Below are 17,575 nucleotides of genomic sequence, written 5' to 3'. Positions count from 1 at the left end.
AGCACCAGTGTTTAGAAAGCCAATCAGGTGTCATCTTGTTTTAGCAATGAGCCAATCAGATCACAGTAGGATTCAATTATTGAAGTCATGCATTGAAGCTGAGAGGAAGACATTTGTCAGTGTGTTATGTGATCGCTAACAAGTTGGTTGGGGGTTTTTTTTGTGTTCTTTCATTTAGTGAGCTTGAAAAATGTAATAAAATTAAAGTAATGGTGCAAAAGAGTTGACTGGTTGCCCAGAAAGCGATGTAAAATAGTATTATTAAGTGAACAAGGCTACAGTTATAAAGAAATTAGAAGAAAAATTGGTGGAAACTTAACCAAAGGTGGCATTTCTACTGTACACTTTTCCCAAAAGGCTTCCACAATTTTGGCCACTATTGTATGACCTGGGTGACTGAGAATCTACATTGTCATTTATAGTGAGCTATGGTGTCAACCCCTGAACTTGAATGTCCAGCTCCTCCTACAGCAGTGGTTCTCAACCTTTTTAATGCCGCGACCCTCAACCGGTCGTAAGTCGAGGACTACTCAACCGGTCATAAGGCGAGGACTACTCAACTGGTGCAGCACCGTTTGCAGAATGGGACTTTTGGCGGGCTCAGCAGGGCAGAGACAGCCTGGACAATTCCTATTGGCTTTTGAAAGCCAATAGAATTAGACTCTATTCAAGAGAGTCTATTCTATTGGCTTTCAAAAGCCAATAGAACAGTGGTTCTCAGCCTTTCTAATGCCGCGACCCCATAATACAGTTCCCCATGTTGTGGTGACCCCCAACCACTTATACATCACCGGGTGCCAGGGGCGTGGCCAAAGAAAAGGGGGAAAAAATGGCGGACAGCCTTGTTTGGCGACCCCCATGAAATGGTCGTTCGACCCCAAATGGGGTCCCGACCCACAGGTTGAGAACCACTGCAATAGAATAAAAGGGAGGAGCACAGCTAAGGAAAAGGGGGGAAAATGGCGGACTGCGTTGTTTGGCGACCCCCGTGAAATGGTCGTTCGACCTCAAATGGGGTCCCGACCCACAGGTTGAGAACCACTGTCCTACAGTATCTGTCATCTCCATTTCTCATTCAAACCCTTGACTAATGTTGACCTCTTAAACCCCTGGAGGGTTTGACTCTGACCAGGGCTGACCAGGCCAAATGGATGTTCCAGGAGCAGTTGGCAATGGCACCGGAGGTGATTTGGGGGGGGGGGGGGAATTGTGTCTCCTTCTCATCCGGTGTGGGGATTGAGGCTGTTCAGTTCTGGTACTGCAATAGATTTTTCCACTGAATCAAAGGGACAATAGGTCATGACCGCTTCAACATTTGGGTGAGGCTTTCCCAGAAAATCCTAATTACTCATTCCCCTCCTGAAGTTCCCAAAATAGTTTTTACTTTTTGCTCGGTCAGAGGTGTTTAATACCTTTGCCTCAGTCAGCAAAATACTGTACAGGTAGTCCTCGACTTACGACCACAGTTCAGCCCAAAGTTTCTGTTGCTGACTGAGGCAGTTGTTAACACTTTACACGGATGTAAAGTGAATCTCGTTTCCCCCAGACCAGACCAGTCTTTTGTGACTCGTGGACTTCAACTCCCAGAATTCCTGAGCCAGCCATGCTGAGGGGAAAGGGAGAGGTTTCTAAGCTGAGCCAGGCTGGCTCAGGAATTCTGGGAGTTGAAGTCCACGAGTCATAAAAGAGCCAAGGTGGCCTGCCCCTGCCCATGGGGAAGCCAGTTTCACTTAACAACAAGGTGACTGACTTATCAGCTGCAATGTTTCACTTAACAGCTGTGGCGAGAAAGGTCATAAAATGGGGCAAAACTCACTTAGCAAACGTTTTGCTTAGCAATGGAAATTTCAGGCTCAGTTTGTGGTTGTAAGTCAAGGACTACCCATGAATCCTTTCAATCCAGAAGCACCCTTCGGTTAGATTTACAGGGGCTTCTGACACCGACACAGACCCCTTTAATTCAGTCTGCTTATAAAGGTGTGTGGCTGTATCCAAGTCTTTGCAGGGGCCAGGTTAACAACTACGGCAGTGGAGAGGTCATAAAATGGTGCAAAACACACAACCGTCTCGCTTAGCGACAGAAACGTTGGGCTCAGTGGTGGTCGTAAGTCGAGCACTACCTGTAGGGTACCCCTTTAGGTCTTGAGAAATGGATTGAACCCGGGCCTGGAAGGGCAGGGGGGTGGGGTGGGGTGGGGTGGAAGAGGAGATAGAGAAGAGCAAAATTTCTATTTGCACACCGAGTTCTTCCCCGCGCCTTGCTCAAGCCATGTCCCTATTTCTGACCTTGGCATGTTGCCTAGGGCAACATATAACAAAGGTCACACACACACACACAACTACACACACACACGGGCTGGTGGGCATCCAAGTTGTGCAAATAGACAGTGACACGCTGCTGCTGCCGGTAGAGAGGAATGTGAGCATGAGCAGGCTGGAGGGGTGTTGCCCTGTCTTGAGGGCAAGGAGTATAAAAGAGCTCGCCGGTTAGGGAAGGACGGAGCAGGAGAGGTGGAGAGCAATCTCATCTCCTCTGATCCACCAGCTTTGACTCCTCTACCAGCTAACCTCTCAACGCTATGGGGAAGAGCCAGATACTTGCAGGGGCCTGTCTTTTCGTCCTGGGCCTCTTCCTCCTTCCCGGGGGGACCTCGGCATCGACCCCAAAACCGTAAGTAGTCTCCCTGTTTCTTTCTTTGTTTCCCTCCCCCCAAAATGTTCATTCCGGTTTTTTTTCAGAAGGGAAAAGGGGGTTTGTCCGTTATTTCTTTATTTTCCCCCACCTTCCCTGCTGAAGCTCAAGGCAGCACGCATAGCCCTCCTTTTCCGTATTTAATAATATTTATTTATTTATTTTATGAGACTTGTATACCGCTTTAAGTGCAAGCACTCTCTAAGCGGTGTACACCAGTAAGCAATGGTTAATAACACTAAAAATATGAACCCTGGGGATATTCATGTCAAAGATAAAATGAACACCAAGGTAATAAAACTATAAAAAGTTTAATTTAAAAACGCCAAGCTTTCGCCGTCAACCTGCCGGCATCAGTTTTATTACCTTGGTGTTCATTTTATCTTTGACACCAGTAAGCAATGTATATATATATTTACATTGCCCCCAACAATCTGGGTCCTCATTTTACCTACTCCGGAAGGATGGAAGGCTGAGTCAACCTTGAGCCGGTGAGATTTGAAGCGCTGACCTGCTGAACACAGTCAGCTAAAGTGGCCTGCTATACTGCACTCTAACTGCTGCGCCACCTCGGCTCATTAATAATAATAATAATAATAATAATAATAATAATAATAATAATAATAATAATAAAGTTGGACGGGACCTTGGAGGTCATCTAGTCCAACCCCCTGCTCAGGCAGGAAACCCTACGCCATTTTGGACAAATGGCTGTCCAGTCTCTTCTTAAAAACTTCCAGTGTTGGAGCATTCACCTCTTCTGGAGGCAGGTTGTTCCACTGGTTAATTGTTGTAACCGTCAGGAAGTTTCTCCTTAGTTCTAGGTCAGGGGTGTCAAACTCAAGTTCATTGAGAGCCGCATCAACATTGCGGTCGCCCTCAGGGGGCCGGGTGGGTGCGGCCAGGGTGGGTGCGGCCTACTAGGTGGGTGTGGATGGAGTGGGTGTGGCATACTGGGTTGGCATGGCCACTCTACATAGTTCGCATCAAGGGGGCCTGTGGGGGCCTGGGCAGGAGTGGGACAGATCTGAGGGTCTCTGGCAGAGGGGGGTGGGACCGGGGCAAGCGCCAAGGCATGGTCCATTTCTTCATTCCTCACAAAGGGTGACACCTCCCCAGCATGCACCCAGAGGGCGGGGCCGACACAGCAGGAGCTGGTTCCTCGCTGTTTCCAGACGGCTTTGTGGAGCTAAGACTGAATGCGTTTCAGTATAGATGGCCACCACAAAATTGTACATTGGCTCCCGGCTGGCCTGGGCCAGAGCCAAGGCAGTGGGGGCCGTTCCCTCACTGTTTCCAGGATGGCTTCATGGGCCACATGAAACCATTTTGCGGGCCACATCCGGCCCCCGGGCCTTGTGTTTAACAGGTCTGTTCTAGGTTGCGTCTCTCCTTGATTAGTTTCCATCCATTACTTCTTCTCCTGCCTTCAGACACTTTGGAGAATTTTGTCCTCACCACAAGCCCTGTAAGGGAGGCTGGGTTAAGAAAGAGCAACTGGCTGGCTACCCAACGTCCTTTGGGGACTGGCCGAGGGTGGTTTTGAACCCGGGTCTCTTTGTCCTTGGCAGAATGTTATCCCATCCTGACTTTTTGTTTGCGCAAAACTGACTAATACAGACAGTCCTCGACTTACGACCACAATTGAGCCCCCAATTTTTTGTTGCTAAGCTAAGAGTTTTGCAGAACTGACTAATACAAGGCAGTCCTCAATTTACGGCCGCAATTGAGCCGAACATTTACGTCGCTAAGCGAGTTTTGCAAAACTGACTTAATATGGGCAGCCCTCGACTTATGACAACAATTGGTCCAAAGTCTGGGATGTGTCAGGCCAGGACTTGGTTGGAAAGGAATCTGCAGTCCTGGGGAGGAGGCTGAACTAAGCTTTTAACTCTTTCATGAAAGGAAACAAGCTGCTTGCTGACTGGGGAATGCTGGGAGTTGAAGTCCACGCATCTTAATATGGCCGAACTTCAGAAACAACGCTTCAAGTCTTTGCCTTGTTTTCAATTCAGGAACAAATTTTGTATCCCTCCCCACAAAGAATAGGTACAAGTAGTGCTCCATTTACAACCAAAATGGGGCCTACCCATTACAGTCCTAACTTGTGGCAGTCATATGACCGATCCAATGTTATGACCTTTTTGGGAGCGGCCACAGTCATTAAACAGAAGTAAATGTTGGTTTTGGGCAAAATGATTGTAAAAACATGGACGTGGGACTGCAAATTAAGGTGACCAACTTTTTTACGATGAAAAGGAGGACACAAATAAATCGAAGAAAAAAATATTATAAAAGCTGGCCCGGCCCATGGAAAGTCAACCGCCCGCTGCGCCCCCGCCCACAGCCGCCCCACCAGCACCGCTGCCCCATGTAGAGCGGGCCCCGCGGTTCCCAAAGCACCAGCCGCGCCGGCTCCAGGGGGCAGCCTGCCGTTAACACGCCCCGCCTGCAGCCGCCCCGCCAGCACCACCGCCCACCCTGTGCAGCCCTGTGTAGAGAGGGCCCTGTGGCTCCCACAGCACGGGGGGGGGGCAGCCGGCTGCTGCCGCTCCTCACACCCCCGCCCGCAGCATCTCTGCCGCCCCTGCCTCTTGTGCCCGCAACCATTATTGCCCTAGCAAAGCCAAAGATCAAGAGAAAGTTACCACTCCAGTCTCCTCCAGGTATCTTTGGGACTAACTAGGAGATGGCGTAGTTGGGTAGCAGGGAGGGGTGCAAAGTTCCTGCCAATTCACCTTTGCTGCAGGCAACTTGCATGTGCAAAGTTTGTCGGCCGGGTGTTTTGGTGCGCTCAGCAGCAATTCCTATTGGCTTTCAAAAGGCAATAGGGGGAGTAGCACAGCTCATGCAAAAGTTGGAAAAAAACCATCAAAAAAAGGTGCCGGAACACCGTTCTGAGCGTTCTGTGAGAAAAAAAAAGCCCTGCAGATTAGTCTTCAAATATCAAAAAGGAGGACATGTAGGAGGACAATTTTCAAGGGAGGACAGAACTCACAAAAGGAGGACTGTCCTCCCTAAAGGAGGACGGTTGGTCACCTTACTTTCGAGAAACAGGAATTACAAAGAAAGAGTTGTGAAAGAGTTGAACTAAAAGTAACCTGGGAATTTCTCACCCATTTTCCTGGCTTAAATTAAAGAGTTTTCTTGTCACGCTGTGTATGCGTAAGCTAAATACTCAGTGCAAAAATATAACACACCCAATACTCCTTTCTTCATCCTTCCTGCTGTCATCATCAGTGGGCTACGACTCACAAAATCTTCTGCAGTCACAAATCAGTTACAGCTAGTCCTCGACTTACGACAAGTTGCTTAGCAATAGACCCAAAGCCCAGATTAGAAGTTCTGACAGTAGCCTCCCCCCTGCAGTCACATGACCACACTCTGGGCATGGTCATGTGACTGCAGGGGGGAGGCTACTGTCAGAACTTCAAATCTGGGCCTTGGGTCTGTTGCTAAGCAACTTGTCGTAAGTCGAGGACTAGCTGTAATTGATTTGTTACTGCAGAAGATTTTGTGAGTCATAGCCCACTGATGATGACAGTAGGAAGGATGAAGAAAGGAGTATTGGGTGTGTTATATTTTTGCACTGAGTACGCATACACAGCGTGACAAAAAAAACCTCTTTAATTTAAGCCAGGAAAATGGGTGTTTCTCGAAAGGGTGCATGCCTTGAGTCAGCACCAGAAAGTCTAGAAGAGCTAAAAGGTTTCCTCCCAACTGGTTTTGCGAGTTTCACTCGCTATTTCAAGCAAGGGGGGGGGGGCTGGAAAACAAATCTCTGAAAAAAAGAAAAAAAAAATGAGGTTTGCACAGGCATGGATACATTAGGCATTTTCAACGCTGGTCTGCATTAACAGAGGGATAGAATCAAGATCACGTGAAGTATTAATACCACTTTACAGTGCCTTGGTAAGGCCACACTTGGAATACTGCATCCAGTTTTGGTCACCACGATGTAAAAAAGATGTTGAGACTCTAGAAAGAGTACAGAGAAGAGCAACAAAGATGATTAGGGGACTGGAGGCTAAAACATATGAGGAAAGGCTGCTGGAATTGGGTATGTCTAGTTTAACGAGGCCTTTGAGCTGTGGTGCTGGAGAAGACTCCTGCGAGTCCCTTGGACTGCAAGGCGTTCAAACCGGTCAGTCCTAGAAGAGATCAACCCCGACTGCTCTTTAGAAGGCCAGATCCTGAAGTTGAAACTCAAGTACTTTGGCCACCTAATGAGAAGGAAGGATTCACTGGAGAAGAGCCTAATGCTGGGAAAGATTGAGGGCAATAGAAGAAGGGGACGACCGAGAATGAGATGGCTGGATGGAGTCACTGAAGCAGTAGGTGTGAATTTAAATGGACTCCAGAAGATGGTAGAGGACAGGAAGACCTGGAGGAATGCTGTCCATGGGGTCGCGACGGGTCGGACACGACTTCGCAATTAACAATAATAACAAGTTTAACGAAGAGAAGGATGAGGGGGGACATGATAGCAGTGTTCCAATATCTCAGGGGCTGCCCCAAAGAAGAGGGAGTCAAGCTATTCTCCAAAGCGCCTGAAGGCAGGACAAGAAGCAATGGATGGAAACTAATCAAGGAGAGAAGCAACCTAGAACTAAGGAGAAACTTCCTGACAGTTGGAACAATTAACCAGTGGAACAACCTGCCTCCAGAAGCGGTGAATGCTCCAACACTGGAAGTTTTTAAGAAGAGACTGGACAGCCATCTGTCCAAAATGGTGTAGGGTTTCCTGCCTGAGCAGGGGGTTGGACTCGATGACCTCCAAGGTCCCTTCCAACTTTATTATTATTATTATTGTTGTTGTTATTATTATTATTATTATTAAACACCTGAAGGGCTGTGACTTAGAGAACGAAGCCAATCAGCTTTCTCTGTGCTAATACGGGTAGTCCTCAACTTACAATAGTTTACGACAGCACTGGAAAAAGTGACTTGTGACCATTTTTCAAACTTACGACTGTTGTAGCCTCCCTATGGCCACCTGATCAAAATTCGGATGCTTGGCCACCGACTCATATTTGTGACCTTTGTAGTGTCCCGGGGTCGTGTGATCACGTTTTGTGACCTTTGGGTGAGCAAAGTCAATGGGGAAGCCAGATTCACGTGACAGTTGTGTTCCTAACTTAACAACTGCAGTGATTCACTTAACAACTGTGGTAAGAAAGGTCGTAAAATGGGGCCAAACTCACTTAACCAATGTCTCACTTAGCAACAGAAATGTTGGTCTCAATTGTGCTTGTAAGTCGAGGATGACCTGTAGCTAGGACTCACACCAGCCCAGGGGATTTCGACTCCAAAAGACTTCACAACTATAGGACCACAACATGCCAGCTCAGTGGTCCTCAACCTGTGGGTCGGGACCCCATTTGGGGTCGAATGACCATTTCAGGGGGGTCGCCAAACAACGCAGTCTACCATTTTTTCCCCCTTTTCCTTAGCTGTGCTGCTCCCTTTTATTCTATTGGCTTTTGAAAGCCAATAGAATAGACTTTCTTGAATAAAGTCTAATTCTATTGGCTTTCAAAAGCCAATAGGAATTGTCCAGGCTGTCTCTGCCCTGCTGAGCCCGCCAAAAGTCCCATTCTGCAAACTGTGCTGCACCAGTTGAGTAGTCACCGAGTTGAGTAGTCCTCGACTTACGACCGGTTGGGGGTCGCGGCATTAAAAAGGTTGAGAACCACTGTGCTAGCTGGACCCTGTTGGATACACTGAACTAGATCACCACAGGATAACCTTTATTGTCATTTTTTTTACTGTGGGCCCAACGGCACACATCAAAAATGAAATTTAGTTGCCCGCTCTCAGTGAACACATACATGACGCACACCTAAACATACTATGTACAACATATGTATAGATCGGCTCCCCTACATATACATAACAAACAAAATTAAATATGTCCATCTTGAATATATAACAGATATATTCGGATTATTTTAGTGACTTTTCTACACCAGCAGGGAAAGTTATACAGGTAGTCCTTGATTTACAACCCACAACTGAGCCCCAAGCTTCCCTTGCTAAGCGAGACAGTTGTTAAATGAGTTTCGACCCATTTTACCACTTTTCTTGCCACGGCTGGTAAGTGAATCACTGCAGTTGTTAAGTTAGTAACACAACTGTCACGTGAATCTGGCTTCCCCATTGACTTTGCTCGTCAGAAGGTCGCAAAAGGCTATCACATGACCCTTGGGAGACCGTCGTAAATGTGAGTCCGTGGCCAGCGTCCAGCTACAGGGATTGCCGCAACGGTCATAGGTGTGAAAACTGGTCATAAGTCCCTTTTTTTCAGTGCTGTTGTAACTTTGCACAGTCACTAAGCAAATGATTGTAAGTCGAGGACTACATGTGTCAACTTTCAAGTCTCTGGCAATAGGATGTGATGAAAAGTGAGATGGGCCAAATTTCCCCTTTTAGTAAGGATAAACTCTTTAGCAGCAAATACACATTTATTTATTTATTATTTCTAAAATTTATATGCCGCCCAATCCCAGGGACTCAGGGCAGCGTACAAAATTTAAAATAATAATATGACAATAAAACAATAAAATAAATACATTCATACAGCGTGTCCGATCATATCCCGCCCCCCCCCGGGGACATCAGCCCCAGGCCTGCCAGAACAGGAGAGTTTTAATGGCTTTCTTAAAGGCCGGCAGGGTGGGAGTAGTTCGAATCTCGGGGGGAAGTTGATTCCACCAGTCGGAGCCACCACAGAAAAGGCCCTTCCCCGAGGGCCTGCCAGCCGACATTGTCTGGCTGACGGGACCTGAAGGAGGCCCAATCTGTGGGACCTCACCGGTCTCTGGGAACTGTGCAGGATTGTCTGGGACGCTAACCGTCCCCTTCACGACCTGTTTTCCTTGTTCCCTTCTGGGAGGAGGGGGCTCCGTGGTATCCGAAGCAGAACATCCAGATCCAGTCCAATTTTGTTCCATACAGCATCGATCTTGTGAATTCTCAAGCTTCCTTTTTCCACTCTTGTGTTCAAAATGGACAGTGATTAACATATATGTATCTATGTCTTAAGTGGTTTTTTTTTCGATACACCCGGTTGGCCCAAATATGGGAAGAAGAAATCTTTTGCCTGCATCAGCCCCAATCTAGGGCTATCCCCAGGCAGCAGTTGCTACTGCAGCAATCGTTTTTATGTTAAATTTGGATTGCTAACACAGAGCGAATTAGCTCGAAATAGCTATACCAGTCTCCCTTTAGCTCTTTGTTAGCAATCCAGATTTACATACGTGTGTGTGTGTGTGTGTGTGTGTGTGTATATAATATATATATATGTAGGTCTTTGATTGTTCGGGTTTTCTCCCACGTAAAAATTGGAAGTGTCTTGGCGACGTTTCGACGAAACGTCGCCAAGACACTTCCATTTTACGTGGGAGAAAACCCGAACAACCAAAGACCTACATACAAATACCCGCGAAAACCTCAGAAAACAATATATATATATATATATATATATATATATATATATATATATATATATATATATATTACCTTGAATGAACACCCTGTCAGCCCAGATATGGGAGAAAGAATCTTCTTTCTTTTCTTTTCTTTTGCCTGTATCAGCTCAATCTAGAGCCATCCACAAGCAGCAGTCACTAACTGCGACATCATTTTACATTTTTGTTAGCAAAAACTATATATATATATATATATATAATATATATATATATATATATATATATATATATTCGTCATCCTCAGGCTGGTGTTTTCAGCTTTGTGCTTCGAGCAGCAATGTGTGATTGTAGCTGTTTCCTCCTTTTAACTGCCAGTTAACTGATTGGATGAGAGCTTGTCTGTATATATGTAAGTCTTTGGCTAGCAGCTCGAAGCACAAAGCTGAAAACACCAGCCTGAGGATGACGAATGGGACTTCGTTGAAACGTCGCCAAGACACTTCCAATTTTACGCGGGAGAAAACCCGAACAACCAAAGACCTACATACAAACACCCGCGAAAACCTCAGAAAACATATATATATATATGTGAACAAAAGTGCTCGAGAGAACGACAGAAGAAATCTTTACTCTGATTCCCCCTCCCACCTATCAGCTGTTCAGCAGGGAATGCTAGCACAGTCTAGGAACCACGTGCAGACGTCTATGGAACCCGTTTGAATCACCTTGTTAGAAACGGTCTCTCAGCCCTGAAGATGTTGGGGAGTTTTCCCAACGAAAGCTTGGCAACCTTTTAATATAGTAAAATACTTTAATTAAAGTATTTTAACTTTAAACTCTCCTGGTGAACGCGCTTTATTCATTTCATTTATAATTATGCCCGGGAGTCGCATTTTCACCATCATTATTGAATATATATATATATATATATATATATATATATATATATATATATATATATATGTATGTTTTCTGAGGTTTTCGCGGGTGTTTGTATGTAGGTCTTGCTGCTCGAAGCACGAAGCTGAAAACACCAGCCTGAAGATGACGAATGGGACTTCGTCGAAATGTCGCCAAGACACTTCCAATTTTACGCGGGAGAAAACCCGACCAACCAAAGACCTACATATATATATATATATATATATACACACACACACACACACACATACATATCTATATATCTATATATCTTTATCTATATCGATATAGATATATAGATATAGATCTATCTATCTATCTATCTTTGCAACCACAATTGGAATGCGCCACTCATATGGTAGGGTGGCTGTCTTCATTCTCTGGTCCTCTGACTGTTTCTGTTTTCCCCTTCCCAGGGAATACCTGGTTTTGGTGCCTGTTGTTGTCCCCACGGAAACCTCCAGGAAGATCTGCGTCCAGCTGAACCACCTGAATGAGTCGGTGACGCTGAGCATCACCCTGGAATACGGGTTGCAGAACAGGAGCCTCCTAAGGGAAGAAGTCTCCAAGAAAGATTTATTCCAGTGCACCGAGTTCCAGGTGAGACCCTTTTGGGAGCTCTTGTGTTTGTGACTCTGAGCAAGGAGATTGACAGAATGTCCATGTATGAAGTACAGTAGGAAAAAGAATCACCAGATTTAAAAAAATAGTTTAGATATACTTTTTGGTACAGTGGAAGATGATTTTTTTTCCATCATGATTTTACATGACACTACTACAGTATGACTGTGCTACTGTGTTAATAGCAACATCAACAATACGTAGAGCCATCAAACCAGCAATAGGAAATTTAATGTTTATTTGGAACTTTGGCAACTGTATTCACCGAGTTGTATGAATAGATCTCTTCTCTTCTCTCCCCTCCCTCTTTTTCCCTCTCTTCTCCTTCCCTCCCCTCCTCCCCTCCTCTCCTCTCCCCTCCTCTCTCCTCCCCTCTTCTCTCTCCTCTCCTCTCCTCCTCTCTCCTCCTCTCCTCTCCTCTCTCCTCTCCTCTCCTCTCCTCTCCTCTCCTCTCACCTCCCCTCTCCTCTCCCCTTCCCTCTCCTCCTTTTTTCCCTTTCTTCCCCTCCCCTCCTCCCCTCCTCTCCCCTCCTTTCCTCTCCTCTCCTCTCCTCTCCCCTTCTCTCTCCTCTCCCCTCCCCTTCCCTCCTCCCCTCTCCTCTCCCCTCCCCTCCCCTCTCCCCTTCCCTCTCCTCCTTTTTCCCTCTCTTCCCCTCCCCTCCCTCCTCTCCCCTCCTCCCCTCTCTCCTCTCCCCTTCCCTCTCCTCTCCCCTCCTCTCCCCTCCTCCCCTCTCTCCTCTCCCCTTCCCTCTCCTCTCCCCTCCTCTCCCCTCCTCCCCTCTCTCCTCTCCTCTCACCTCCCCTCTCCTCTCCCCTTCACTCTCCTCCCCTTTTCCCTCTCTTCCCCTCACCTCCTCCCCTCCTCTCCTCTCCTCTCCTCTCCTCTCCCCTTCCCCCTCCTCTCCTCTCCTCTTTTCTCCTCTCCTCTCCTCTCCCCTGCCCTCCTCTTCTCTTCTCTCCTCTCCTCTCCTCTCCCCATTCTTTGGCTGCCTTGGCCAATTAACAGACACAGTACTCATCTCTAGAAAAACTAAAGTCCCTCCTTCCTCCTCTCTCCAGATCCCCAAATGGGAAAGGTCCTTCCACTCCCACGTAGCGCTTTTCACAGTAGAGGTAACAGGAGCAACCCTGAGGTACCTAAATCGGAAGAGAGTATATATTGAAAATCAGGAGAGCCTCACCTTTGTTCAGACCGATAAACCCATCTACAAGCCAAATCAGAAAGGTAAGAGCATGGCTCTTGAAAGGGAATAACTCTCTGCCAATTGTGTCATGATCTCAGTTCAAGATTTTGTACTTCTTGGGTATCTAACAATGGTCCTGCTTTTAGCTGGGGTGGGGGGATGTAAACCCATAAGCCCCACACAGCCCCCCTGGTCCCATGTTCCTGGCCGTGACGTCCCTTTTGTGGTGCACATTGAGGCAGCCTTAATGAGCCAAAAAGTACATTTATATATTAAATGACTTAGCCCAGTGGTTCTCAACCTGTGGGTCGGGACCCCATTTGGGGTCGAACGACCATTTCACGGGGGTCGCCAAACAACGCAGTCCGCCATTTTTTCCCCCTTTTCCTTAGCTGTGCTACTCCCTTTTATTCTATTGGCTTTTGAAAGCCAATAGAATAGACTCTCTTGAATAGAGTCTAATTCTATTGGCTTTCAAAAGCCAATAGGAATTGTCCAGGCTGTCTCTGCCCTGCTGAGCCTGCCAAAAGTCCCATTCTGCAAATGGTGCTGCACCAGTTGAGTAGTCCTCGACTTACAACCGGTTGTGTAGTCCTCGACGTACGACCGGTTGGGGGTCGCGGCATTAAAAAGGTTGAGAACCACTGACTTAGCCCTTTATAACTGAGTCACAACTGAAAGAGCCAATAAGCCCAAGCAAGTAAATAAGTGGATGGATGGATGGATGGATGGATGGATGGATAGAGATATTAGTAATAGTAGTAAAGTTGGAAGGGACCTTGGAGGTCATCTAGTCCAACCCCCTGGTCGGGCAGGAAACCCTACACCATTTCGGACAAATGGCTGTCCAGTCTCTTCTTAAAAACTTCCAGTGTTGGAGCATTTACTGCTTCTGGAGGCAAGCTGTTCCACTGATTAATTGTTCTCACTGTCAGGAAGTTTCTCCTTAGTTCTAGGTTGCTTCTCTCCTTGATTAGTTTCCACCCGTTGCTTCTTGTCCTGCCTTCAGGTGCTTTGGAAAATAGCTTAATTCCCTCTTCTTTATGGCAGCCCCTGAGATATTGGAATACTGCTATCATGTCCCCCCTTGTCCTTCTCTTCGTTAAACTAGACATACCCAATTCTAGCAACCGTTCCTTATATGTTTTAGCCTCCAGTCCCCTAATCATCTTTGTTGCTCTTCTCTGTACTCTTTCTAGAGTCTCAACATCTTTTTTACATCGTGGTGACCAAAACTGGATGCAGTATTCCAAGTGTGGCCTTACCAAGGCATTGAAGAGTGGTATTAATACTTCACGTGATCTTGATTCTATCCCTCTGTTAATGCAGCCTAGCACTGTGTTGGCCTTTTTGGCAGCTGCAGCACACTGCTGGCTCATATTTAAGTGATTGTCTACTAGGACTCCGAGGTCCCTCTCACAGTTACTACTATTGAGCATGGTGCCACCTATGCTGTACTTGTGCATTTGGTTTTTCTTGCCTAAATGTAGAACCTTGCTTTTTTCACCATTGAATTTCATTTTGTTAGTTAGTGCCCAGTGTTCAAGTCTGTCCAGATCCTTCTGTATCTGAAGCCTGTCTTCTGGAGTGTTGGCTATTCCTGCCAGCTTGGTGTCATCTGCAAATTTGATGAGTTCCCCATCTATCCCTTCATCCAATCGTTGATGAAGATGTTGAAGAGTACTGGGCCCAGAACAGAGCCCTGGGGCACCCCACTACACACTTCCCTCCATATAGATGCAGTTCCATTGAGGACCACTCGCTGAGTACGGCCGGTCAGCCAGCTACGGATCCATCTGGTGGTGGTTCTGTCTACCCCACATTTTTCTATCTTGTCAAGTAGTAGGTTGTGATCTACTTTATCAAATGCCTTACTGATAGATAGATAGATAGATAGATAGATAGATAGATAGATAGATAGATAGATAGATATAGACAGACAGACAGACAGACAGACAGACAGACAGATAGATAGATAAATGTATTAACTCAACCCTAAAGAGGTTAGGGGGGATCATCACTGGCTGGGGATTTCTGGGAGGTGGAGCCCCCAAATCTGAAAGCTGCCTGAAAGATTAACAGTTGATTTTTTTTTTTATTGTGGATCTTTATTGCCAAATAATATTAAGCAGGATTCATGGTTGAAAAAAAAAGAGTTCATGTGGCAGCGATGCAAAACATTTCAGGTCTCTTTTTCCTGGTTATTTTTTCCCTGAATCTGGAAATAAAAATAATATTATAATAATTTATGGAAGTATGCTGCCTGATGCTAAATGGCTCTGGGCAGCTCACAACTATTTTATTTTATTTAGGGCTTACACAAGGAGGTCTTTCCACCTCAGAGAAGAGAGTAATTGTGCCGCTGATTTTGAACAATTCTCGCTGGCGTGGTGCAAAATAGTGGATTGGGGAAGACATCGGTCTTACCGTATAGAGGAAGAGTGGCATTAAAATATAACATGATTCAATATAATACTTTTTATATCTATGGATATTCTCAATCATCTAAGCCAGGGGTAGGCAACCTGGGCTCTTTTATGACTCGTGGACTTCAACTCCCAAAATTCCTGAGCCAGCCATGCTGAGGGGAAAGGGAGAAGTTTGCAAGCTGAGCCAAGCTGGCTCAGGAATTCTGGGAGTTGAAGTCCACGAGTCATAAAAGAGCCAAGGTTGCCTACCCCTGATTTAGGTCATGGTTGTCACAAAAATGTTTTTTCCAAAAAGCAACTGGATTTTCTTGGGTTTTTTTTTCTTTTAAAGACTTTTTGCTTCTCATCCAAGATGCTTCTTCAATGCTGAAGAATTTTTATCCCTATTAAAATGGTTTTCTTCTTGCTTTCTCAGTTCTGTTTCGTGTTGTCTCTCTGACCAAGGAATTCATTCCCGTCAACGAGAAGGTAGGTTCCGCTTTGCAGCAATTTTTTTTTTGAGATAGTTGTTCAGTTCATGAGAATATTTGGGGATTATGTGAATGGAGACACTTCGCTTGAAAGTTTGTTAATCGGTAACCTCTGTGTTAAAGTTCTGTTTATCCAGTGGGGCCTCGGAAACAGAATCCAAGGAAGGGTATTCTCCAATGAAACTGGGTCTGTGCCATCATCCAGGCCAGGGTAGGCAACCTTGGCTCTTTTATGACTCGTGGACTTCAACTCCCAGAATTCCTGAGCCAGCATGGCTCAGTTTGGAAACCTCTCCCTTTCCCCTCAGCATGGCTGGCTCAGGAATTCTGGGAGTTGAAGTCCATGAGTCATAAAAGGGCCAAGGTTGCCTACCCCTGATCTAGGGCAAGGTGTAGTAGATATGGTCTATCTCAGCCTCCCCTACTTTGATTCCTTCCAGATGTGTAGGGACTTCCAAACTCTAGTCTATTCTAGGATTATAATCCTGGAATTTCGAAAATTTGACAAGTAACAGATTTGAGGGCACTTCCACTTAGGTCAGGGGGTAAGGAACTAGGGCCCTTTTGTGAACTGTGGACTTCAACTCCCAGAATTCCTGGCTGGCTCAGGAATTCTGGGAGTTGAAGTCCACAAGTCATTAAAGGGGCAGTAGTACCTCACCTTTGACTTAGGTAGACCTTCAGCGCTTCTCTCCCATGGGTCAACAAGACGGGAATTAAACCAATTTAAAAAGTCCCTTTCCAGATTTCAACCCCTATTTTCCGAGGTGGGTGGGACTTCTGTCCAGATCACGATCCATGTGGCCACTTGTGGGTTGTCTTCCTTTTCGGGATAGGATATACAGTTAGTCCTCCTAACAACAGTCACTGAAACCAGCAAGTCTGTTGCTAAGTATTACAGTTGTAAAGTGGGACATTATGTGGCCGTGCTGACTTAAAGCAGCAATTTAGACAGCCCCAGTTGCCATCGTTAAGCAGATCGCAGTTGCAGTCATTAGGCTCAATGTCCCACGATCACCATTTGCAACCTGCAGTTGGCTTCCCAGCTTGTCAGAAGCTGGCTGTGAAGGTCGCAAAAGGCAGTCATGTGACCGTGGGACGCTACAACTCGTAACTGCGAGTCAGGTGACAAGAGCCTGAATGGCGATCATGTAACTACAGGGACGCCGCAAGAGTTGCAGTTATGGGGTGCAGTCGTAAGTTTCCTTTTTCAGTGCGGTTGTAACTTCAAACCGTCACTGAATGAGTAGCTGTTGAACAAGGGCTAGCTGCATATACTTTGGGGAAAGGTTAACGCTGTTTAAAAGCAAAAGCATCCTAATGCACATATACGTAGGCCGAGACATTCCTAGAAGTCAAGAGGGCGGTTGCGACTGGGTGATTGAAGCTGAACTCCTTTTCACGTGCGCCAATGGTGCAAGTGAAAAGGGCGGTGCCTCCATTGCACAATCATGACCACACAACTTGGACTTTCCTGATCCCCGCCCACCCTGTTTCCTGCAGGTTCTAAAGGAGACCTCCTATCACGGATGGTCCTCGTGGAGCATGTCTAGATAACCAATATTTCTTCAGAGATTTCCAAATCTGTGGGTGATGAAATTGTGTCACTGGATGAACTCACCTGTGGTTGCGGGGGGGGGGGGAGAAAGGATCCACCCATTGTCCCTTATGGACCTTGAATGTCTGTCCCCAAGACCTGCTTAGTGGTCCTACTGTAGCCATGGACACATCCTCCTTGACGGCATGAGACCATGTCACAGAGAAGTAAAGGAAGGGCCAATATATGTCTTGAAGTAATCTAGCTCAGTGTTTCCATAGCTTGTGGACT

General features: G+C 46.3%; 1 protein-coding gene across 1 annotated transcript in view; it reads left to right on the top strand.

Moving 5' to 3' along the window:
• LOC120319581 (pregnancy zone protein-like) overlaps nt 1-17,575 on the top strand; it is a 73,992-nt gene that overhangs the window by 11,020 nt on the left and 45,397 nt on the right. The window contains exons 2-5 of the mRNA XM_039368590.1: nt 2,546-2,671; nt 11,460-11,643; nt 12,724-12,889; nt 15,693-15,745. Of these exons, the coding sequence (XP_039224524.1) occupies nt 2,580-2,671; nt 11,460-11,643; nt 12,724-12,889; nt 15,693-15,745 (495 nt within the window). The 5' untranslated portion in view covers nt 2,546-2,579. The remainder of the gene's footprint in view (nt 1-2,545; nt 2,672-11,459; nt 11,644-12,723; nt 12,890-15,692; nt 15,746-17,575) is intronic.

This window comes from Crotalus tigris, unplaced genomic scaffold (assembly GCF_016545835.1).
Source record: "Crotalus tigris isolate CLP2741 ecotype Arizona unplaced genomic scaffold, ASM1654583v1 scf7180000020848.85629, whole genome shotgun sequence".
Classification (NCBI taxonomy): Eukaryota; Metazoa; Chordata; class Lepidosauria; order Squamata; family Viperidae; genus Crotalus; species Crotalus tigris.
Note: the sequence above shows the minus strand (reverse complement) of the source record. Positions and strands in the feature narration are given on the sequence as shown.